At 38.4% G+C, this 24261-nt stretch overlaps 4 protein-coding genes across 5 annotated transcripts; 1 reads left to right on the top strand and 3 right to left on the bottom strand.

Moving 5' to 3' along the window:
- Positions 1-1787: 1787 nt before the first annotated feature.
- On the top strand, positions 1788-7114 carry LOC111782039. The gene is made up of 2 exons (XM_023662806.1): positions 1788-1993; positions 4386-7114. Exons 1-2 carry the CDS (start codon positions 1954-1956, stop codon positions 6473-6475), a joined length of 2130 nt encoding a protein of 709 aa, XP_023518574.1. The 5' UTR covers positions 1788-1953; the 3' UTR covers positions 6476-7114.
- A 507-nt stretch (positions 7115-7621) lies between these two features.
- Positions 7622-11593, bottom strand: LOC111781372 (proteasome subunit alpha type-3-like). The gene is made up of 10 exons (XM_023661925.1): positions 11306-11593; positions 11147-11186; positions 10965-11048; positions 10594-10667; positions 9890-9976; positions 9720-9804; positions 9535-9581; positions 8603-8668; positions 8404-8494; positions 7622-7933 (listed from the first exon to the last, which is right to left on the bottom strand). The coding sequence occupies exons 1-10, from the start codon at positions 11407-11409 to the stop codon at positions 7862-7864; spliced, it is 750 nt and encodes a 249-aa protein (XP_023517693.1). The 5' UTR covers positions 11410-11593; the 3' UTR covers positions 7622-7861.
- A 1665-nt stretch (positions 11594-13258) lies between these two features.
- On the bottom strand, positions 13259-16541 carry LOC111781371 (magnesium-protoporphyrin IX monomethyl ester [oxidative] cyclase, chloroplastic). Its single transcript, XM_023661924.1, has 5 exons — positions 15989-16541; positions 15114-15178; positions 14244-14571; positions 13878-13976; positions 13259-13686 (listed from the first exon to the last, which is right to left on the bottom strand). Exons 1-5 carry the CDS (start codon positions 16469-16471, stop codon positions 13423-13425), a joined length of 1239 nt encoding a protein of 412 aa, XP_023517692.1. The 5' UTR covers positions 16472-16541; the 3' UTR covers positions 13259-13422.
- Positions 16542-16928: 387 nt separating this feature from the next.
- Positions 16929-22270, bottom strand: LOC111782192 (probable protein S-acyltransferase 1). 2 transcript variants are annotated; one of them, XM_023663012.1, is made up of 6 exons: positions 21632-22270; positions 20360-20539; positions 19969-20274; positions 18965-19186; positions 18226-18654; positions 16929-17253 (listed from the first exon to the last, which is right to left on the bottom strand). In XM_023663012.1, the coding sequence occupies exons 1-5, from the start codon at positions 21734-21736 to the stop codon at positions 18277-18279; spliced, it is 1191 nt and encodes a 396-aa protein (XP_023518780.1). In that variant the 5' UTR covers positions 21737-22270; the 3' UTR covers positions 16929-17253; positions 18226-18276. The 2 variants fall into 2 exon arrangements, with proteins under 2 accessions (XP_023518780.1, XP_023518779.1); XM_023663011.1 differs by having other exon boundaries at positions 18226-18693; positions 21632-22268.
- Positions 22271-24261: the final 1991 nt, after the last annotated feature.

The raw sequence follows: 24261 nt of genomic DNA, 5'->3' as shown, positions 1-24261 counted from the left end.
TCTCGACTCACAATTTTAAGTATGTGGCTTCAGTTGAGTGCTCAGGTATGCTATTAGTTCTTTGAATTGGTGCTTGTCGTGCATTCGAGAGATTGAGGCGTCAGGTAGAGGAAGCCTTATTAAAGCATAAGCTCTTATGATTTTGCTTTTAATTATTTTCCAAAACGTCTTGTATCAACGGAGATAGTATTCCTTTATAAACCTATGATCTTCTCCTCAATTAGCCAATGTAGGACTCTTCCGAACAATCCTCAACAATCCACACCTTGAACAAAGTACATCATAGAGCCTCCTCTAAGGCCTATGGAGCCCTCGAACAATCTCTCTTTAATCGAGGCTCGACTCCTTCTCTAGAGCTCTCGAACAAGGGGAACAAACTACACCATTTGTTTGACACTTCACTCACTTTTGACTACATCTTAGAGGCTCACAACTTCTTTATTCGACACTTGAGGATTCTATTGACATGGTCAAGTACTTAAAGGCATGACTTTGATACCATGTTAGGAATCACAGACAACTCTCATGGCACGAAAGGTCTCATACGAATGAAGATAGTATTCCTTATAAACTTATGATCTTTTCGTTAATTAGCCGATGTCGGACTCTTCCCAATAGTCCTCAACACATATTCCTATCGTGCACCATCCAACCTTAGAGATCATAGTTTTGAGTTTAAATACATAAGGGAACAGAATACGAAACAACTAGACAAAACTAACACAAAACTAGTAGAGGCTCTCAACCCTAGGTTTGGTTCTCTATGGCATCTACTTCAGATTTATTCCCGTCCTCGACTAGCTTCTAGTCATTACCTGAAAAAAAAATATGTAAAAGGTAGAGCGAGTATAAAAACGGATAAATAAGTAGTTATTTATAGGCTCGTAATCGTCCATGATGGATGCTAGTGTACTACACTCTATAACCTAACTAAAGGCATATCATGATTTCACTTCTAAGGCAACACTGGTGCACCATGTCTAGGATTCAGATCATGATTCAAATTCTATATTTGGCATATGTTGGCCCCAACAACCTCTTCGTCCCGGCGACATAGTATGGGTCATGACTCTTGTTAAGCAAAACATCCCACTGAAGAAGAGAAAAATATATGATCATGATTTACCCATGCATCTTGAGGTTTGAGGTGACTTACGATGTAAAGTGGGTATGAGTTGAGTGGCATGATAGGCTTGGGGTTTGGGTTATGCAAATTCTCGGGGTGGCCTACTCGGCTTTGCTCATGACTCCAAAACAATATCGTATGTTCATAAGTTCATGGTTCTAGCACTAAGGGTCCATCATAAATACTCAAGACATAACCTAGGCATGTGTCATATCACGAGGTTCATAAGCCATACTTCTAGCATACAGGTCACAAACATGGGTCGGGTTGGGTCAGGTATACTTCACCAAATAGGACGTTGGAAACATAATTTTACAATATAAAATTCACTCATTCCCATATATGGTAAGTAGATGATTAATTCTCTCGAAGGCTTGCTTCGAGACTTGAACAATGAGATTTCACGCTTTCAGTAGCTCGAGAGAGATTTAGTTAAATATAATTACGAACAATTCAGGATCAACCGACCAACCAACAACGAAGGCAACCAAACACAAGACACCAATACACTTTAACCGACCAACCAACAACAAAGGCAACCAAGAAAAGGTTTAAACGACTTGTCGTAAAGCTTTGTAAGCCCCCCAACAACCATGGGTCGGGTCGGGGTAGAGTCGGGTCGGATCCTCTGGTTGACACCGGACGCCGGAAGCAAAGAGAATTTGGAAGTGGAAATTCGTGTTCGTTGTTCAATGAAGGCCAACAACTGAGGGACCCCCCAAAAAAAGCAGAGAGAATTTCGCCGGGATCGTAATCGAAGACCAGGGTGAAATCAATCAGCGTGTGGATTTTGAATTTCATTTTGGAATTAAGGGGGTTCGTGGTCAATGGTCCTCGACTCCCAACTTCATATTTCGTCAATGGAAGGTCAGAATTCTCTCTCTAACTCCGAATTTCTCTATCAAGTTCATCGGATTTCTATTCCGGTGCTCATGCTGGTGAGTGAGGAGTTTTTGTGGTTCTTTCTGTATTTCATTTCTCTTGTTGTTTACTTTTTTAGGAAGTTTTTATATGGAGTTGACGAACTGAGTTTAGAATTGAGATGAAAATTCGGGGGTTTCTTTGTGGTAGATGATTTAGGGTTTCTGAGTTTAGGTTATTTTGGTTCGTTCTTTCATTTTGGAAGTCTTGTTGAATTGTTGATTCATAATCGTGGTGATTGGTGTGGTGTTTCTGATTGTGGTTTGATTAATCGGTAGTGAAATTAACTGCTGCGAATTGTAAAAAAATTTCTTCCCAATAGGAAACAAACTCTTGAAACTGAAGCAGGTTGCGTTTTATAGCATTGAGAACTGCCATTCGCGCTCTGATTACAATGGTAAGGAGTGAAGGCAGTGTGTCAAGGGGGAATTTTGCGTGATTGTTGGTGTCTGGGTAACCATTTTGATATCTTGTCAATTCTCTGGGATGTATGCTCTTACGTGCATTCATCTCTGTTGCTGAGGTGCTCCTTCGTGCATATTATGCTTGGTGTCACAGTCGCCTTTTTCTTGGCAGCAGATTTGGCGATTGTGCGACACTCACTTTTAGCACTGAGTGAGTCAAGCCAACTTCAGATCGCGTCGCCTACGGCCGGGCAACGTATGCTCAAGCCTTTGGCCTCGATTTGAGAAGAAGGTTTTATAAAACGGGGTAGAGAGATTTCGAAAGAGAGTTTGAAAGCAAGGTTAAGAGAGAGATTGAAAGCGGTGTTATATAGCATGCAAGAAAAAGGCAACAACAACGGCTTAAATAGTATATAACTTTTCGGGAGGGAGAATTTGACAACTAATCTCATCCCCCTATAGTACATTTTGGGGCATTTCATGTCTACTAGGCGTAGACATGATTTTGCCGAAACGTCATACTCTTAGGAAAAGCAAGAAGGAAATTATACAACCTTAAAGCAGTAAAGGGAGGCGATAAAGTAGTACAAGGCAAGGGTTTCGGCATGCAGTCGTGGGCAACATGCCTTGGACAAGCATGACCATGACACTTGGCTTGACAATGCAAGCTATGACTTGATATGGAGTGTCGTTTGATAACTATTTTGTTTTGAAAATCGTGCTTATTTTCTTCTCGTTTATTTTCTGTGATTTTCACTTTTAAAGAACTATTTGAATTCTTTCCGTAACAAAATCAAGTTTTTTGTATGCCTTTGTATTCTTTAATTTATTCAATGAAGATTCGGTTTCGTATAAAAAAAAAATCATAAACCAAATCAGTATCTAACAGGGCGTTTGAAACACAGTTTTGGATTACTTTACAAGTGATCATTTGGAATCTCCTTCTGGACTTTTATTTGGAGAAGTATACATATAAGTAGGTTTATAGTGTGATTGTTCTTTTATGAAATTTAAGCCTATTAGTTTGAATCAACTTTCTTGTTCATGCTGATATTGAAATTGATTTTAAATTTTTTTATTAAATAAAAAGGCATTAATATTTTTTGGGTAAGTCACCAAAAACGTGGTTTCATTAAGCTAAATAAAAGATTGTACAAGGGCGTAAAATGACTAGCTTGGAAAAGGAGTACAAACACCAGCTGGTCATGTATGAACTTCAATCCAAGAACCTGTTCTTTTGTATCTGTATGAACCGATATTATTACATTACAATTCCTTCCCATTACCTCTCAAGGAAAATTTCGAATTGGATCCAAAATTGACGGGTTAGTGTGAGCTTATCCATGCGGTTATGCACTCTTCGAATAGGAATCCATTTTCTGAAAGATTCTGGCTTTCGTGCTTTGGTGGGTCTCCGAGATCCTTTCGATGACTTATGTTATGTTGAAGGGATATCGATATGATCCGATTGATTGCGTAAAATCAGCGGTAGCAATGGAACTAGAAAAAGTATACAGAAAAGACAGTTCTTTTCTATTTATTAGTATGAGTTAGTGATCTTGGCTCAGTGAGCCCTTTCTTCCCTTTGATGAATAAAACCTAGCTGATAATTACAGAAACTTTGAGTGATAAAAAGGTGTTAGTCTAAATCTCCTAAACCTCTTTCCAAGACCTCTCCACCACTATGATAATTTCACTATTCCTATCTAGCCAAATACTTCACATGGGAGAAGAACAAAGATCAAAATTTCTATAAGCTAGTTATCTTTTGAGAGAGAAAGAAACTGGCCAACTTTGAGAATTCTGAATCACATTTTTAGGCAGTGAGTGAGCTTTAGTTGCAATCAAAGCTTAGTGATCACATTGGCTTTGTTGAAATTTATACAATGTTTTGCTAACCAGCTTGAGGCTAATTGATCGCCATCTTCCGACAGGTGTATCACCAGACCAGGAATCCGTGGGTTCTGGAACGAAAAGGTCCAGTGTATCATCTGGAAGTAAGTCTAGAAACCAGAACGAGTTTCTTTACAAATTCTTGGACAGTGAAATCTTTACGGCCAAACTTGAGGATTGGTTTGAAGAAGTGTTAGAGAATTCTAAAACCAAAAAGTCTGTTTTCGATGTTCCGTTTGAGTTGATAGATTTACAGAAGTTTGACTATGCACTAGAAGGTATTTCCTTTCAGCAGCTGGTTCGAATGCCGAGTGCTATTTGTGCTTCGGCCTCTGATGGCGTGGAAGCAACTGCTTATCTTGCTGTTGAGGATTTTCTTCATGCATGTGTGAAAGGTTTGTGGGAGGCATTTTGGGGGAGTCAAGATCAATCCCTGCCTTTCAGTGTTGCTTGTTTGTACAGGGATAATTTAAAATTTTACCATGCTGAGAAGGCCATTGCTACAGGGAAGCTGGAAGGTCTTTCGGCCACTGGCATACTGTTGAAGAACCCTCGACATCCCCATGGGAAGTGGGGCCAAATTCTTACGCTTGCTGTACTGAGTCCTGATATCGGAAACCTCGCTGTGGACCATGAGAGTTATCCTTCTTCATCTGTCTTAGGCAAGGCCCTTTTTTATGCTATCCGCATGCTGTTGTCAAGAAGCTTGAACAAATCGAACTATTCACCGAGTTTAAACTCTGTTTTTGTTCTTCTTGTCGATTCACAGTATGGAGGAGTAATAAAAGTTGAAGGAGATTTAAGTAGATTGGAGTGCGATCCGAATAATGCGTATGAATGTGCTGCTGAATGGATAAAACGATATGCTACAATATCAGTTTCTCAAATTGATAGGATCTGGAATGAGCTTGGAAATGCAAACTGGGGAAATATTGGGGCCTTACAAATACTTTTTGCAACCTTCCATTGTATAATGCAATTTGCTGGAGTTCCGACGCACTCAATTGAGGATCTAGCTGCCGAGCATAGTTCTCGTTTGCAAACGAGAAGAGAAGAGAGGCAGTTGGGCGACGTGAGATCGAATGGGAATGGTATGTTTAGGTTCCAACGGCGAAGTGTTTCCCCTGAAATTGTTGAAGTTCAGGAAGATTCGATCAACGTTGAGTCGGAAGAGATAGTAAAGTTGGAAGTAGGATCCGTGTTGTGGTTGGAGGATTCGAACTGGCAAAAGGGTTATCAGATTAATGAACTCCCGACTTCTGGTGAGCTTCAATTTTATATTGCTTCTCCTGTTGAAGAACCCGGAAAGAGTCTGTTTCTTTACGTCGGATCTCGAATTTCCCAGCTCGAAGCATGGGAAGATATGAACTGGTGGTATCAAGTACAGAGGCAGACCAGGGTGTTGACTGTAATGAAACAGAAAGGTCTATCTAGCAAGTATCTACCACAATTGAGTGCATCTGGGAGGATCATTCATCCCGGTCGGTGTCATAGACCCAGCTCGGGTCAGAACTGCGACCACCCATGGTGTGGCACGCCTATTCTTGTGACCAGCCCAGTTGGTGAAACTGTAGCAGACATGGTAAATGGTGGCAGATTTAGTCCTGAAGAAACATTAAGGTGTTGCCATGACTGCTTGTCTGCACTCTCAACTGCTGCTTCAGCTGGAATCCGACATGGAGACATCCGACCAGAGAATGTAATTTGTGTGAGATCGGGTGTGAGACGACCTTATTTTGTTCTTATCGGCTGGGGACATGCGATTCTTGAAGACAGGGACCGCCCTGCTTTGAATCTTCACTTCTCATCCACTCTTGCTCTACAGGAGGGGAAGCTCTGCTCGGCATCAGATGCTGAGAGCCTAGTTTATATGCTTTATTATGCCACTGGTGGTGCTTTTCCCGACCTGGATTCCGTTGAGGGGGCGCTATTGTGGCGAGAGACCTCTTGGTCAAGGAGGTCAATTCAGCATAAGCTTGGTGACATGTCGACAGTACTGAAAGCATTCGCTGACTATGTCGATAGTCTTTGTGGAACTCCATATCCAATGGACTATGACATCTGGTTAAGAAGGTTGCGGAGAAATATCCACGATGATGATCCGGGAAAGGAAATCGATACGTCAGGCTAGGTCGCTTTTATTAGCTATGGTGTAAATTTCTACTCTATTGCTGACATCCATCTCTTCCAACTGTGATTATGCATTTTTGGTTGGAAGAAGACCAGATGGTTCAGGTAAGTTAATGGCTCGATTACATTCCTGAAGTTCGAACTTTCGACTGGCTACTAGGAAGGAATGTTTCAGTCAGCTTGTTATCTTTGTTTGTTTTCGAGCGGGAGTTAATCGACCCTGTAAAAGACATTGATCTAGATGCACCTAACAAGATTGCACTGCTCGTAACCGCTGTTACCGTTGGTCGATGTGGACAAGTGCAGCTACGATCGTCGTGGACACTGATTTATAACGGGTGTGACCAAGCTAAACACCATGATGTTTCCATGTAAGTGCATATGTAAAGTAGATTTTAGTATTGCGTTTGGTGTGAAGGGTAGATTTGTATATGTGTTTTTGGTTGCCACTAGGAAGAAGAGTTTGGATGTTTATGATGTTGAAGAGTATTAACATTCTGAAGGACTTTGTAATTTCTGATAATGGATAGCCTTCTTTCTTAAGAAGAGTTGGATTTTTCCTTGGTTTGTTGTATACTTTTTGGTGTAATTAATAAAGTTTACCAAAGATTTGCAACCTGTGGTGAAATTTATCATCACAGAAATTTGGAGCATGTTATTCGTATAACTTTTCATGAGTTTATGATTTTCCTATGTCTAATAAATTATATGTTATTTATGTCGTTACATTGCCTTTTGCTGATAGTTATATAACGTTGCTTTAAATCTTTTCTTATTTTTACTTTCAAGCTCACTTTCAAAATCTCTCCTCCATTTTCTAAAACTTTCTTCTCAAACGGGGTTAGAGGCTTAAGCATACGTTATTCAGCTGTAGGCAATACGAATACAGATTGGTTTGACTTTCCCTGGTGTTAGGAGTGAGTGTCGCTTTTCAAACGGGGTTAGAGGCTTGAGCATACGATATGCAGCTGTAGGCAACACGAATACAAATTGGTTTAACTTTCCTTAGTGTTAGGAGTGAGTGCCGCACAATCACAAAGTCCAATGCTAAGTGTGACAACAAAGTCCAAGGTTAAGTGTGACAACAAAATCCAATGCTAAGAAAAGTGCGACAGTGGAAGATATTTTCTTTTACACAATTAGTTAAAAAAAAATAGACAATCTTATGAATGATGAACATGCTGTGTTCTTAAGAGCAAGATCTTCTACTGGCTTACAGGAGAAAATTCCCAATTTGATTAAGAACAGTACAATAAAGCAGTATGGAAATCACAATAAGTTTATCTGTTCCTGAATCCTTGGAAAATTCTTACAGGGTGCTCTAACCAGACGCTTGAAACTAAATAAAGCAATTGCAGTACAGTAAGAACACCTAAAAATATCTAACTTAATCAGCATCCATCTCTTCCAGGGCAGCTTTAGCTGCTGCCTTTGCTTCCCCTAGAAGATCCTCCGGGACCTGAAAATGGAAGAAGCATGTGGTTGAACTATCTTTGCAGAGAGCCACTTCCCTAATACTAAAGTATTTCAGGGCAACGTGAATCGGATACTAGCTATAACTATAGTATGTTCATACTACACTAATACTACTTTCAACTACATTGTTCGCATTAAATCGTAACGTGATTTAATAGTAGTAGGCAGCTATAACATCCTATTTTTTCCACAGGAATTATGTACCACTGAAAAAGTTCATGAACCGTAGATTTCTGTCACAACTTCCAGAAGATCCGAAGGCAAACTAAGTTTAAGGTAATCGGTTCAGAATTTAGATGCAGCTTTCCACAATCAAATTTATGTACCGCTAATATTCAGCTACCCATAATCGATGTTGACATGAAGAACAGAATTAGTATACTAATAATATCATGTAACAAAATTTTGTAAAGAATAATTGCAATTTATTTTCTTCTATAACATTAATAGTACCTTCTGATGTTGGCGGTTGGATTCATCACAGATCCAACTCATTTCCAACTCGAAGTCCTTGTCCTTGGCCTCATCATGTACTCCATAAATACTGCTCGCCAAAAGAGCAACCAAGAGTTAGATTCTAATCAAGCATTTGCTCGGACAAACTACACGATCACTTGTTTTAGCAAAGCCCAACAACTTAGAAGTTACTCACATCTTGGCTACTTCAATGACCCCTTGCCGACATGTCATTTCAGAGAGCTTCAACTTTTCAATTTCCCTGTCATAGCATTCTTGTAGATCAGGAATATTACTTAAATTATCATGAATAAGGATAACAGACAATTTGTTAGTGAGATGTTAAATTGATGGATATATTCAAAGGTGGGTGAGCTATTATGAATAAGGGTGTATTAGAAAGTGCCCATTCTTGTAAACAAAAGTCCTTTTTAACTGTAAGCACTTCAGTAAAAAGTACTTCTTGGTTTTATATTAATCAAAGTTCTTTTTTAACCTTCCGGTTGAGCACTTAGGCTGAAAAATTACATAAGTACTCATTTTTTGAGTATTTCTAAATAACAGTTTTAATACGAACATGAGAATGTTCACTTTGAACATTTGTAAATTACTTCCAAACATGATTTTGAGTGGAGGGTGCTTTGGACTTGTATCAACTATTTTCCTCCATCAGTAAAGTCATGGTAAGAGATGATAACTCAATTTCTATAGTTTCTTGCACCACTGCGCACCACTGTGGACAGAAAGGTCATGTACAACAAAATCATTATTCTGGAAGTTCAGTATTGGTTACATTATCCACCATAAATTAGTCAATAAATTCGCAATGTAGCAAGAAGGTTCTACAACTAAAATCCCTGATACGAATATTATTTTCCAAGATTATGAGTAATGAGCATTCACATATCAATCATAGAAAGCTACACATGAATCTCCTACAGAAACATCTTTAGGTAGCCATCTGCCACTTATGCCATTTGTTTATATTACTGTGAAAACCGATTGTAGTAGTCATGCATCCATATTTTTGAAAACTCATTCTCATTAAATTCAATTAGATAGAAACAGAGGAGTGTCTAGTCAATCCCCCCAAAAGAAGAATCATGACAAGTAAATCTTTAATCTTACGTTTTTGCAGCCTGCCTGCCCTTTCCAATTGCAGCGCCATAGTATCTCTGCAAAAACCCACAAAAAAATGTAAGCTCATAGCAGTGATAGATGTGCATAAGTAGTTTGCAAGCGCTGTGAACAAAACAGCATTAAAGTTAAAACTGAATGTCACAAGTCTGCAACATGTCAATGCATAAACTCACATAAGAAACACCGGATGGTTCAACCATGTACAATTGTGGTCCATCTCTATCATAACCTCCAAGAATAACGCCACATCCAAAAGGTCTGCAACATTAACTTCAATTCTATTTAAGGAGAAAGAAGGAAGCAATTTCAAATTACTATAGGTCTTACTGAAATCGTGACAAACCTGAGCCACCAGTAGAGTGTACAGAGATGCACATAACTGGCAACACGATCAGCTAGTTCCTTTACAGGGATTGGTTCACCATAAACACTACATAAGGAGTCCATAACAAAACAAGATAAGCATTCAATAGGATAATGCAAAAACAACAATACATCTCAGATAACCTCAGATAAAGCATTAGATTAATTGATAACTTTTCTCATGACTATATGGCCTGTATGCCTTCACTTTTAAATTTAAAGTGCTCATTGTTTTCTCCCATCAGTAAAGTATCTCACTTTACCTATGTATGGTTAACGTGTATGCAGAGCTAGAAGTTCATGAAGGCATGTACTTTCTAGAGAAAAACAATTCATTTGCATGTGACAGTTCAATAATTCAATCATCGTCACTTTGTTTCCCAGGGAATGGTTTACTGGTACAATTATACTTGTGCCTAAAACATAATGAATACTAATACTGTTCGTCTATTATGTCGTATCTTAATCGTAGAAGACTTGTTAACTGTAAACCTCTATTTAAAATATATTTAATCAGGACTCAGGAATCATACTCAAACATAAGCAGAAAACTGAATTAACTCAAAGTATCGTCACCAAAAACATTCATATCCAATATGCATTTTTACAGAACAACAAATTTCATTATGTATAGAGTGGGAGGTGTGGGTTATTGGAGACTGTCTAAAATAGAGGAGTCCCAACCTTTCATAGTTGGTTGCTTCAGACTTCGCTCGAGCAACTATTTGCCTTCCATCTGCTGCTAATCCTGCCACAGCCTGTTATTGAATGACGAAGTACATCAATAAGAAAAAGATTAGAATGCAAGCCCATGTAGCTTTACAGTTCACTTCTTGCTATATGTTAAACTTCAAACACTTGAACATGAGAAGATCCAAGAAAATGAACTTTTCTATTCCATTATTCATATGCAAGTCTCCACCCAGTCAAGGCACCCTCCTTAATCAGTAATCTACGACCATTATGTAATAAAAGCTTTAAAAAAAAAAAATCAAAACCCTCATACAAGACTACTTGAATTCAAAAGCAGTGATGGGGAAGCACAAGGGAAATACCATGCCAGAATGACGATGAACGGCGTGAATTCTTCTATTAGAACCAGGAAGCATCATCTTCGAGGTAATTAGCTTTTCCACGCCCTGAATCAATAATCCCCCCATCAGATTCGCACGTGAGAGACACTCCACCACAAACCACAAACAAGAGGAAACACACTCAAAAGCGTTCTAGAACTTACCATAACGACTCCATCTTTGCATTTGATTCCAATAACAGTCCTGCAAACGAATTCCAGACCCAGCTCACATAAAAAGGAAATCGCAAAATCCCTAACTACCTCAGGGAAAGTCCATGGAAGAAAGAAGGGGAAGAGAAAAAAAAAAAAAGAAAGACATACCCACTGTTGTCGACGGCCTTTGCGGCGTACTCGATCTGGAAAACACGGCCATCGGGGGAGAATGTGGTGACGGAAAGATCGTAACCAGTGCCTATGCTGCTCATTGTTTCTGGTTCTTTGCCCTAACCGAGAGCGAGTTTCGATTGGTGATCTGTGGAGCAGGAAATGAAAAAGTGGAGCTTATGAAGAAGACGACCGAGCTTTGTACTTCTCTCTACTCTTCAATTTCTTTCTTCACAAGAAAATCTTTTGCCTTCGCGTGGGTAATTTCAAGGTTTTGTTTAGGATAATAATACACCTAAAATAAACATTTGTTTTTGAAAGGATGATGGGCTATTGTGATCTATGCTCCCGGGGGGATCGATGGATCTTATCTCTCCGTTGAGCTTGTTTGCTTGTATGTGTGTTAGCTCCCAATGTTTGACTTTGTGTTATCCCTATAGAGCGTGTTTATCTACACATCTCCAATAGACTGATCTCCTTAGGAGCGTGAGCAACGGTAAGAGGGTCTAGACCCAAGTTCCCAGACTAAAAAACACTCGAGGAGTCAAAACAAAATAGTATGGAGTTAGAAGTCCACGTTAAGCCACATAATCACCCTAGTCGCCTTAGAAACCCAATAGATCTTCTCAAACCCCAGATATGACCGAGTTAAAGTTTAAATCATGGATTATGTGCTTAGGTGATCGATAAGAATAAGAATATCTCTCTACCAAAATATGCATGAGAGAACTTAATTGAGATTAGGTGCTATAGCTAGTACCGTTTACATGTTGACTCAGGTCAGTACATTTTGAGTAGACCTTGCACTCCTAGGATTGTGAGCGATAAGAGGTTTAGACTTATGTGCACCTAGAGATTGGTTTGACCCAAGGAGCTAACCTCGAGTTCTGGAAACAAGAGATGAGATTTAAACCGCCTAGAAGCCCTTAAGAATCTCGTAGGTCTCCACAAAAACCAAGGGCGACCAAGGTAGCTCATCAGACTATAACGGTGTGAATAGTGTCACCAGTTTGTCTACTACCCTTTCTACTCCGATATTGTACCGTCGAGACTCTACTCTAGTAGTAGTACCGTGGAGCAAGGCATCGCCAGTTAGGGTAGCGCGAAATGTGAAAATGGCCCGGGGTCTCATGAACAGGACTCTTGTGCTGTAAACCCATCCCTGACCGGGGGAGTGTGGGACCACGTAGGTTAACCTAGTAGCTAACCGGCACATGGGGGATCGCTTCCCCCAAACTTTGGCGACTTTATGGTCTCGTGGGAGGACTCGTCAGCTAACCCCATGGATGATGTTCAGATTCAGATCTAGCCATAATGACTCGCAGCTTATGAGGTCACGTCTCAATTTAGAACACTGGTCATTCATTGCATAAGCAAGACAAGCCACCACCTAAGTCATAGAAAAGAAAGATCGAAAAACTAGTACATACCGTAGGGGTACACTTCAATCCAAAGACTCGCTCAGAATGTTGGGGTACCCAGTTGCTTAGATAGCATTGAAACCTAGGTCCGAACTTCCTAGAGCCTAGAGTAAAGCTCGTGGATGCTTACTAGGTTAAAGATGCGATGAGAGCCTACAAATAGGTTGCTTAGTGAGTATTTTTATACTCACCCCTTTCCTCTTTCTTTTTTAGGTGTTCGTAGGCTGCCGGTCGAGGTGGAGAAGCGTTTGAAAGTTGTGCAGTCACTAAGGAGGTCGTTCCGAAAAAAAAAAAAAAAAAAGTCAATCAGCAAGCCGACTCAAATTTTTTGTTCCAACCTTTATGGTTTGTGGTTGGATAGTTGAGGTTGGTCGGGTTATATGAACACCTCTAGTAGACTTCGATCTTGGGTCCAAATCCCAACCATTGATTGAACTTTGTTTAAATCCTAACCGTGGATTGAACTTAAGAAGATTAATAAGGAATTTAGTACTGGAAAAGAATGCTTAGAAGTTAAGAAACGAAAATAAGGTGAAGCAGAACACAGAGGGTGATTAACATTATAAACTAAGACCACTTCGTTACTCAATGTTTGTGATGATATTTTTACAAACATTACATGACAACATATCACACTCATTCAAACTGAACCATACTAAAAAGATGAGTGGAGTATGAGCTAATTACAAAAATTTAGTACACAAGTTTAGGCTCAAACTCTGCAAAATCAACAGATCCAGACTCAATCGGAGGCATCAAATATGCAGCCAATATCTCAGACACCAATGCTGCAACAAGTGGGATCCTCTTCAAGTTCTTCACTACAGAACCCTCATTGGTTTCTCCAACAGCAAGCAGCTTCTCATTGATCTCAACCATCCTGTCCAGTTTCCTCTTGAACTCGGGATTCTCCACGTCCGGTACGGCTGGGAAAATTCTCGCCGTCGTGCGGTTGGTCTGTGTTTACAGAAGTAATATGAGTTTGGTTATCAAACAGTTCAGTCCTATATTGTTCATCTAACTAGGCAGATAGACATTGTTGATAACTAGAAGAGGATTTAACAGTTTCATTGAATTTTTGTTTGAAGATCAGAATATTTCTCAGACATGGCGTATGAATGAACTATGTATCTAGATCACAAGCTTACCTCAATGATAACATGCATGTCAAATTCTTTAGTGTTAAGGCCAATTCCTTCATAGAATGCTGTTCTTTGGCAATCATTGAGATACATTGTCACATACACCTGCAAAATATTCATCAAGAGACAAAACAACATATCAAAATTTCAGAAGCAAAAGATTCATTTGACAATGATTTTATTTTTGGCTTGGTAACTTTTACAAATACTTTCTTTACTTGGTCTTCCACTTCTTGAAAACAAAGTAGTTTTTGAGTAAATAAGCATGGCATTGAAGAACAGATTGTCACAAAAACATTATTCTTTCCATTAGTTGCTGTCAAGTGTAGAATTCTACTAAAATATTGGGAAGGACGAGTAATGGCGAATTACCGATAAGCAAAAGAAGCGGGACCAGAGCTTAGCTTTCCAATCATTGAGGAACTGAGGCTGTGCCTTGAGCAATGCAGAGAAGAAATCGCCATGCCTGTTCTCATCCTGGCACCAGTTCTCAAAGTACTTGAAAATGGGATAGCATTGGAACTCAGGGTTGGCCTTGAGATGTCTGTAAATGGTTATGTATCTCCAGTATCCAATTTTCTCAGACAAGTATGTTGCATAGAAGATGAACTTGGGCTTGAAAAATGTGTATTTTCTAGCCTTTGTCAGGAATCCCAAGTCCAATGCCAAGTTGAAATCAGATAAACCCTTGTTCAAAAACCTGTAGTTAAGTTATAAGATGAACAAACTTAAAACAATTTCACTGTAATGCTGATCTGAAATTAAGCTTCGTATTTACTTAATATATTATTTAGACACTTATTTTAATATCTTAACTTTCATGTTTATAACATTTTAGTCCTATATTTTCAAACATTGTTTAGTTCTGAACTCAAGAACAAAATATTTAAACATTGAACTAATACTAGAGCCAGTTCAATAACCATGGTTATTGAACCCTGTTCTTGTTTTATCATAATTTCTCTGCAATGAGTTCATCTTATTTAAGAAAACATTTAATTTTTAGCCAAACTTCAAAAACAAGAAAAAAAACTTTGCTTTGTTTTAGGAAACATACATACAAATAAATTAAATAACCAAAAAAAAAAAAAAAAAAAAAAAAAACNGGTGGAAGTAGTATTTATAGATTTATTTTTCAAAAATCAAATGGCTGCGGAAGTTCATACGTTTTATTTGCAGTGTCCTTACATATCAATAAAGGAAGCTTACGGTATGGTTTAGAGTTATAAAATCAGTACGTACCCAGCATGCCTGGCTTCATCCCTTGACATCAGGGAGAAAATCTCTGCCACCACTGGATTAGTTTTCTGGAACACAAAAAAAATTGGCCAAGTGAGATAGAAGAAGGAAGATTATTTTCCTTACACATTGCTCAAGTTTAAGTAAATATGATAGATAAAATATGATTTCATAGTGAAAATCAGCTTATGATTTGGAACCGCAGAAGCCATTCTGCAGTAGAATTCAACAATATAGAACAAACTATACAGTCAAATGACGTACCATCTATTCTCTTACATGAAAACTAAAGTTTGGTTGCTGTAATACAATGTTGGTCTAACTCGAAGTCAAACTTAATTTCTGTCTCTAGATTTTTGGCTTCTTACATCTTAGAATTATCTCTATAAAACCTCCATACTTCAATTTGTTCGTCACTTATTAAACAATGGTAAGATCTTAGTCAAATTTCAAAAGGAAAAAAAGATCCTTAAAGGTTGATTTTCAATTTTTTTAAATAACAAACTAGCTACAGTTTTTTTTTTTTAAAAAAAAAGTTACAAAAGCAGATTAGAAAACCAAGAAAAAGGATAGAAATAAACCTAATTTCTAAAAGCAGAAAACCAAAAACAAAATCATTATCTACTTGAATTCTAGACAATAGCTCTATAGTCTCCACTGCATTTGTTTTGAAAACTCTTTCAACGTAAACTATGGTGTATTTTCAAGGATAAAGAACTTAAAAATACCACAATTCACAGCCACAGACCATCCTGTCAAAACAAATAGTACAGTACTTAACAAATTGTTTCGTGATTTTTGAAAAAAAATTCCACACCACTCCAAAATCAACTTCAAAAGCACAGAAACAATTCATTCTTAAAGTTCATGACCAATACCTTAAGCCTCCTTCCCAGCTCCTTGTAGAGCAAAAACCCCGAAAACTCAGCAGTGCAAGACCTCTCAAGAAACTCCACAAAGATTTGCCTGAGAGCACCTTCCATTTTATCAGCAGCTTCCTTGAACTCCTTGTTCCTCACAAAATGCGTCTGATTATAATCAGTCTTGAACTCCTGGAGCAAAGCCTCAAACTCTGCCTGGTTCAAGTTCTTGTTAATTTCAGTGTTGAAGAGAGTCTCCATCTCGTCGAAATCGGTAGTGTAGAACCTCGGCGTCAGAAGCGTCTCCTTAATCACAGCCTTGTTGGCATTCTTCGAGGGCTTCGGAGGCGATTGAGAAGTAGTTGCAGACATTTTAATGGCGGTGAATTTGGAGTAAGAGAATGGAATTGCTCTCGTTCTAGGGCTTCCGAATTCAGACCTCCTGCTACAGAACTTCGACATCGGCTTCACAAGAGCCATCTCGGCGGCGGCGGCAGCCATGGATGGAGGGCCTACGATGGCGGATGGGGGGAATACAGAGGAAGAATGAGAGCTCTCAGTGGAGAGTTAGAAATAGAGGCTCTGATATATGCATGTGAGGATAGTGATATAATATTTTTCATCCAATGAATTCCAAGATTTTGCTGAATGATATTGACACGTGGCGTTCCAGCATTGGTTTACCGGATTACTCTTTCGCGTTGATAATACCACGTCAGCAAATAATTTTGTGGTTCCCATTTCTTTTTCTTTTTATTTTTATTTTTTAAATTTTATTTGAAGCGTGTGGTTGTCATTTCACTGCGCCCACGTGGGCTTCTTTCCGGTGGTATATTCATATAGGCCGAACATTTGGGCCGAGATACTGGGCCGAGCTATTGGGCCCATTTCTATTATCTTATATATATATATATATATATATATATATATATATATANTCGCATTTCAAATCTTTATACAATGAAAGGTTGTATTTTAGGTATAAAAAAAATATATGTTACAGAAATCACAATGTTGAGCTCAATAAACTATTGTAAAGGTACAAGTATTTTCAAATTCTCTTGGGACTGACTCAATTCATAGTGTAGATTTAGGACAACATAGAAATGAAGAGGAAAATGAAGCTGATTCTACACACATTACTTACAAATCATTTCCTCATGAAATCCACTCCCAAATCCCTTTTACAGTTTATCCCTAATCAAAACAAGTCGACATCGACATCCATGCTCAATCCGTCGTCTGCTATCGTTATCGTTTTGGAGGAAATATCTCCACGAGACCTGAGAAAAAAGTATGTGAACGTCATACAACATGAAAAAAGTTGATTTCGTTTGTAGATTATGGTACTGGATTTTCAAGATGTTCATATGATCTAAGAACTCAACCAACCCGAACTACCCAATTGAAGTTACATTTTTCTCTTTCGGTTTGGGTTGGGTCATGTCAGTTCTCGAGTTGACATTGTTATGGTCAGGTCAACTTGACCAGCCCAAAAATAGAATTACGAGCCAACCTTACCTTACCCTATCCGACTCTTAAAATATTATGAAGATTAAAAATATTTGACGTTTGTAGTCGATGTTAGTAATGCATTGTGACTTGTGAATGATTTATACCTAACAACCCAACCCAAAAATAGAGGGTTGGGTTGGGTAGTGACTCTATTCGAGGTGCCCATGTCACTGACCCAAATAACCAAAAATTTTAAATTGGTTCAAAAGATTTCTTCAACCCAACTCGTGTAAGCTCCTAGCAAATTTAGGTTTAGAACACTATGAATAAACATGGTGATGTTTCATATAACTGGGACAACGAACACGAGAAAGATTTAATAAAAAATAGAGGGTTGGGTTGGGTTGGGTTATGACTCTATTCGGGTTGCTCAGGTCACTGACCCAACCAACCTGAAATTTCGGGTTGGTCCAAAAGATTCTCTCCAACCTAACTCATGTAATCTCCTAGCAAATTTAGATTTAGAACACTATGAATAAACATGGTGGTGTTTCATCTGACCAGGACAACGAACAGGAGAAAGATTTCATAAAAAATAGAAGGTTAGGTTGGGTTGTGACTCTCTTCGGGTTTCTTGGGCCACTGACCCAACCAATCCAAAATTGCAGGTTTCATCTCCTAGCAAATTTAGACTTAGAACACTACGAATAAACATGACAGTGTTTCATCTGATCGGGACAACAAACACGAGAAAGTTTTCATCAAACGGGAAACATTGCAGGAGAAGCAAGAAGCAGTACCTTTGTTGTCTCCAAGAATGTTGGTGGTAATGAGATTGGATTACAGTGCTACTACTGAGTTCTCTTATCCTTCAAATCGCTTAGCATTGAATTTTGTAAGGCCCGTTCTTGCATAGAAGGGAACGCATAGGCAATATTTCGATCAACGCCATCTTTTTTCTTCAAATCATCATTGATATCAGCGTAGTCCAAATTTTGCAACATATTAGGAAGCTTCATGCTACCTTCCTTTGGAAACATCATGTCCATTTCCAAGTCAAATTTATCCTTTGATATCATGAACCCTCTCTCAGTTCCTGAAGTACTGTATTGTAGGCTCGCATCCTCGTCTTCCGCTACCCATGCTCGGAAATCAATCATCGAAGGAGGGATCTTAGACCAGAACACATCCTTCAGGTTTCCCACAAGCCCTTTCGTAAACGGATTGACCTTCTTATCGTAACGGTAACGAAAATTTTCATAGGTCGTCTGCAAAAGATCAGCAGTCATCGCAACAAAAAGATAGTTTGTTACATACAAGTATGCTTTTAGATATCACAGTCAATCCCCACAAAACGAGTTTATATTAATATTTGATTCAGTGCCAAGCATGCTTTGTCGAGTCCTTTTCGAGAAAGGTATTCCAACTTCAAAGGCAGGTGAGTCGGGTTGAGAAGGGAAGAAGTTCATCATAGAGCACGTATTCAAATGCCAGAAAACTGTAAATACCGATGCTACGAGTAAAAATATAAAGCTCTACCTGATTGGTACACATTAGATAAATATGGAAAACCGTCAGCCCGCCTACGAACCAGACAGATACAAAGCAGTAGACGACAAGGATAACTGACAAGATGTCGCTTGAGATAACACTCCAGTAACTGCCAGTTTGTCGAACAATGGTGATCCACGAAAATGTGAAGACGTATATACACAAAATGGTAGACGTTGATATGAACATTATGAAAAATCGATAATTACGCTGCAACGAAATGAAAACAAAGAAATGGTTAATTGAAATATATTCAACCAAGCACGTTCAAGCTGCTGTTTGATGTGCTCTCACGTTCAAGTAGCAGAAAGTAATCTAGAGACACTGAAGAATGATATCAAAATCAAATGCCAAATAACTAAAGCTTCAATCTGTAACACCCAGCCCACCGCTAGCAGATATTGTCCTCTTTGAACTTTTTCTTTCGGGCTTTCCCTCAAGGTTCTTAAAACGCGTCTGTTAGGGAGAGGTTTCCACACCTTTATAAATGGTGTTTCGTTCTCCTCCCCAACCCATGTAGGATCTCACAATCCATCCCCATTCAGAGCCGAACGTCCTTGTTGGTACTCGTTCGTCTCTCCAATTGATGTGGGGTCTCACAATCCACCCCCTTTGGGACCCGGCGTCCTTGCTGGCACACCTCCTTGTGTCCACCTCCTTCGAGGCTCAGCCACCTCTCTGGCACATCGCCCAGTGTCTGGCTATGATACAATTTGTAACGGCTCAAGCTCACCGCTAGCGGAAATTGTCCTCTTTGGGCTCTCCCTTTCGGGATTTCCCTCAAGGTTTTTAAGATGTGTATGCTAGAGAGAGGTTTCCACACCCTTATAAAGGGGGTTTCGTTCTCCTCCCCAACCAATATGGGATCTCACACATTTAGTATGCTTTCAAACAAAAGGGAATTACTGCTACAAATCATTGCAAACAAACATGTTAATATAAAATTCTTTAAAGAATCAGCAAAGTTTCAATGGTTAATTCATGTAACTTACCAGCCCAATACACTGACCTACCCACGGACAGTGGTGATCGAACTTCTGAACACAATTGTTGCAGATGGAGCAATGCGAAGCCCGTGGTGGACGGTACAAAAGGCAAGTCTCACAAAACTTCACTTTCACCGAGTATCCGTTGATCGTTATATCCTTTATTCGGGGTATTTTTAAATTAGGCGTCCTGTGATTAACCCACTCCATAGAAGGGGTTGTCAAGTCTGCTTCATCTGCTTCAGGTGGCAATGAGTTTCTTGGAATGATCCCGGGATCTCGACCAGAAGTCATGAACAGAAAAATAAAATCCTGCACAAACGACTTACCGATCAGGTTTAGTCCATATGTTCTTGAAAAGATAAATGAAACAAGGAAAATTCTGCCTATCACAAACCAAAACTGTAAGAACCAATCCTCCAATCAGTACTGGGAAGTGAAAAGCTTGATGATCACTATGGACTGCAACTAGCATTCTTATACAAAATGTTATTGCAGGACCGCCGATTAAAAATGACGTTAAGAAGAGCGACGTCCCATCTTGACCGAAAACTAATCTCCCTCCACATAAGAATTTCTAGCAGACAAAAGAATATGCATCAAAACCAGAATCATCAACTCCTTAAACAGTAAAAACTTGTAGGATAATAGCAATGAACAATCCTTTCTATTATCAAACAATACATTCATTATATCTCATGATATTAGCAAGAGAAAGGACAAAGAACTAAAATTAAGGAGAAAAACAAGAGAGACAATATATTATTTAATATAAGAAAGAAAGGTTAATGAATGCTTTATTGAGGAAATCCCAAGATTACACTAGATATGCATTAAACTTAGATTCAAAGACTAAAAAGATCAAATGATTACAGAAAAATTAAGAGACAAAATGGGTAGAGAGCTAATGAATGTGTTTATTGACCTCGACCAGGTAAGTTACTATAACAACCCAAGTCTACTGTTAGCAAATATTGTCCTTTTTGGGCATTCCCCTTCGAGCTTCACCTCAAGGTTTTAAAACGCGTCTACTAGGAAGAGGTTTCCACACCCTCGTAAGAAATGCTTCGTTCCTCTATCCAACCGATGTGGAATCTCACAATTCACTCCTCTCGGGGCCCAACGTCCTCGCTGGCACATCACCCGGTGATACCATTTGTAACAGCTCAACCCCACCGTTAGCAAATATTGTCCTCTTTGGACTTTCCCTCAAGGTTTTAAAACGCGTCTATTAGGGAGAAGTTTCCACACCCTTATAAGGAATGTTTCGTTCCCCTCTTCAACCGATGTGGGATCTCACAATCCACTCCCCTTGGGGGCCAACGTCTTCGCTGGCACATTGCCCGAGGTCTAGCTCTAATACCATTTGTAACAACCTAACCCCTCCGCTACCAGATATTGTCCGCTTTGGCCCATTACATATCATCGTGAGGGGAAGCCCTTGAAGGGAAATCCAAAGAGGACAATATCTGCTAAGCCCACGGCTTGTGCGTTACAATTACAGGGAACTAATTATTTAAAACAAGTTCAAACAGCTGAATTCAATGAATTGAGGATATGTCATGATCATCAAAGAAGATCCTTATAATATATAAACATAAAACCCAACGGTTTCATAAGATTCAAAGAACTTGAAGGCATTGAGATTAAAGGGAATAGAGAAATTTACATTGTTTCCTTTCCAGACATGGTAGAGCCTCCTTTGAGTAGGTTTGTGAGGAGCAATATGAATGGCATTCGAGGGAGAGCCATCCCAGCCCGATTCTTGGTCCATTTCTAATAGAAATCTCGTTTTTCTGAGGGGAAACACAAAATCTCAGGGTGTTCGTGGTAACGATTCACGGACACCCACATTAAACAAGCAAATCTAAACAAAAAAAGAGAAGAAAAATCCAAAATGCTTCCAAATTTCCTCTCAATCTCCAACAGCAATAGTTCAAATCAATCAGCCCTAGAAAAATTTGAAACCCAGATCGATCTTACGATGAAATAAATAAATAAAAAATGAAAGAAACAAACAAAAAAATTCTCCCCTCGTCTCCTCTCTCCCTTCTCTGATTCTTTTCTTGTTCTTCCCTTCTCTCTCTCTAACAATTCCCTTGGTTATTGCGAGGTTTTCGCCTCGCAACCCCTCACGACAGGGAGAGGGAGAGAGAGAGAAAAGGAGAGACAGGGAGAGAGCGAGAGATACAGAGAGAGAGAGAGAGAGGTGTAAATGAAGACAAAAGCAGAGGGCAATTTCGTTTTGATGCTTCGTCTTGCACCGCTTTCCGTTGGGATTTGGATCTTGCAACCATTACCCGCGCAAATTATTTCTTCAATATTATTTTACATTTTTAGTTACAAAAAATGGTTGTCACGTTACAATTTAATCCATTTCAAGACGTGTTCGTGTTCGTGTTCGTGTTCCGGTTGGTTTGGATTAGATTGTTGACCTAAACCAGAACTCACAGTCGGTTAGGTTGGGTCAGGTTGTTGGGTTATCCTTTGTTTTAAAAAAAAATTAGTTAATTTTTTTTTTTATTTACCAGGCATGTTACATTAGTAACGAAAAATCTTATAAATATCAAATATCAAACATTTACAAGTCAAACATTCTTAATCTTCGTAATAATCTTAAAAGTAAGATAGGATTGAGTTATAACTTTATTTTTGAGTTGGTCGGGTTGACCCAACATAAAGAATGTCAACTCGTGACCCGGTCCAAATTTTGGATTTTCCAAAAATTCAATTCAACCCAAACTCAAAAAAAAATTCTAACTCGATTATTGTAGCCTAAAATACAAGTTCAATGCATTATCATTTATGTTTAGTTTTTCGAGGATATAAGGCCTTTCGAATTGAGTTACGGACAAATTTTTTCTTAATTTAACATCATATGAGACAGGTTTTTTTTTATGCTCATGTTGAAATGAGGTAGGAGCATATGAACTGTAATCACAAGAGAATGAGTAAATATCAATTATCGTTGAATAATGTTCATATTGTCATGATTCTGAGATTCAAACCTTGAACGTTTTAGTCAAACTTATAATACTTTAATGGTTAAGTTGTGCATATGTTCGAGAGTTGGGCGGTCTTCGTAAAAGAAGATGATCAGCCACACTGGGACTGAGACACGGCCCAGACTCCTAATATATATATATTTATAAAATTATGTTTAAATTATATTTATTTATTTATTTATTTAAACAACGTGAGAATCTGAACTTTGATATTTTGAAAAAAAAAAAGTCATCACTTAAGCGGTAAATTACAATTTCTTTTTATTAACTTAATAATATGTAAATTTAAGTTTCAACATATAATATTTTAGTCGTGGTTATAAAATTTTAATTAGTAGAATTATATTAGATTGTTGAGCTGATAGCTTATTATTATTTTTTAACTCATGAAAGATTAGTTATCGAAGACAATTGGATAATTAGATAAACAAAATTGGTTTGTCCTGTTATAATATTTAGTAATTGTTGTGTGTATTTTTATTCGATGAATAAATCTATAATTGTTTGAATAGAGATTGTAAGAGGTCCGGCATTGGTTTTAGAGGTGATTATATGATTGTTTGAATAGAGATTTTAAGAGGTCCGGCATTGATTATATGACTCGATAATCCAATCAACTAAGACTATCTAACCTAAACTATAAAAGTTAGGTTGGGTTAGATTTTTTTGTTCGATTTTAGTTTAATTTCTGAAAAATTTGGATCGGTTTGTGGGTTGACATTTTTTTTGTTCTCGAAAATAGGGTTACAGTCCAACCTTACCCTACTTTTAAAAAAATTAAGAATATTTAACGTTTGTGACCGTGATGTATTGTGAGTTGTGAATGCTTGATATATAAATTTTATGAGATTTTAGTTATAATGTAACATTATTGTGGGTGTGGGTGAGTAGAATTTTTAAAAATAATTATATAAAAAAAGAACCACCTAAGACCCAATCCCTAATCTAAAAATAAAGGGCTGAGTTGAGTTGTGAACTCTATTCAAGTTGCTCAGGGTCACCAACTCAACCAAATCCAACCAAATCCAACCAAACCCAAGACTGTTCATGCACACCCTAATCCAACCAAACCCAAGACTGTTCATGCACACCCAAATCCAACTAAACCCAAGACAGTTCATGCACACCCTTGGTTTAAAATTAGAAGTTCGAGTTTGTGAAGTATGGAGATAGAGTTGGTCAAGTTGTGTAGCCTAAATTTGGCTGCCAATTCTAATTGCAAACATTATACCATAATAATACCATAATAATTGAGAGAATAAGATGTTATCGAGACATTTATATATTTGAGAGA

Source organism: Cucurbita pepo, chromosome LG19 (assembly GCF_002806865.2).
Source record: "Cucurbita pepo subsp. pepo cultivar mu-cu-16 chromosome LG19, ASM280686v2, whole genome shotgun sequence".
In the NCBI taxonomy this organism is placed as follows: Eukaryota; Viridiplantae; Streptophyta; class Magnoliopsida; order Cucurbitales; family Cucurbitaceae; genus Cucurbita; species Cucurbita pepo.
This window is presented reverse-complemented; position numbering and strand designations above follow the sequence as displayed.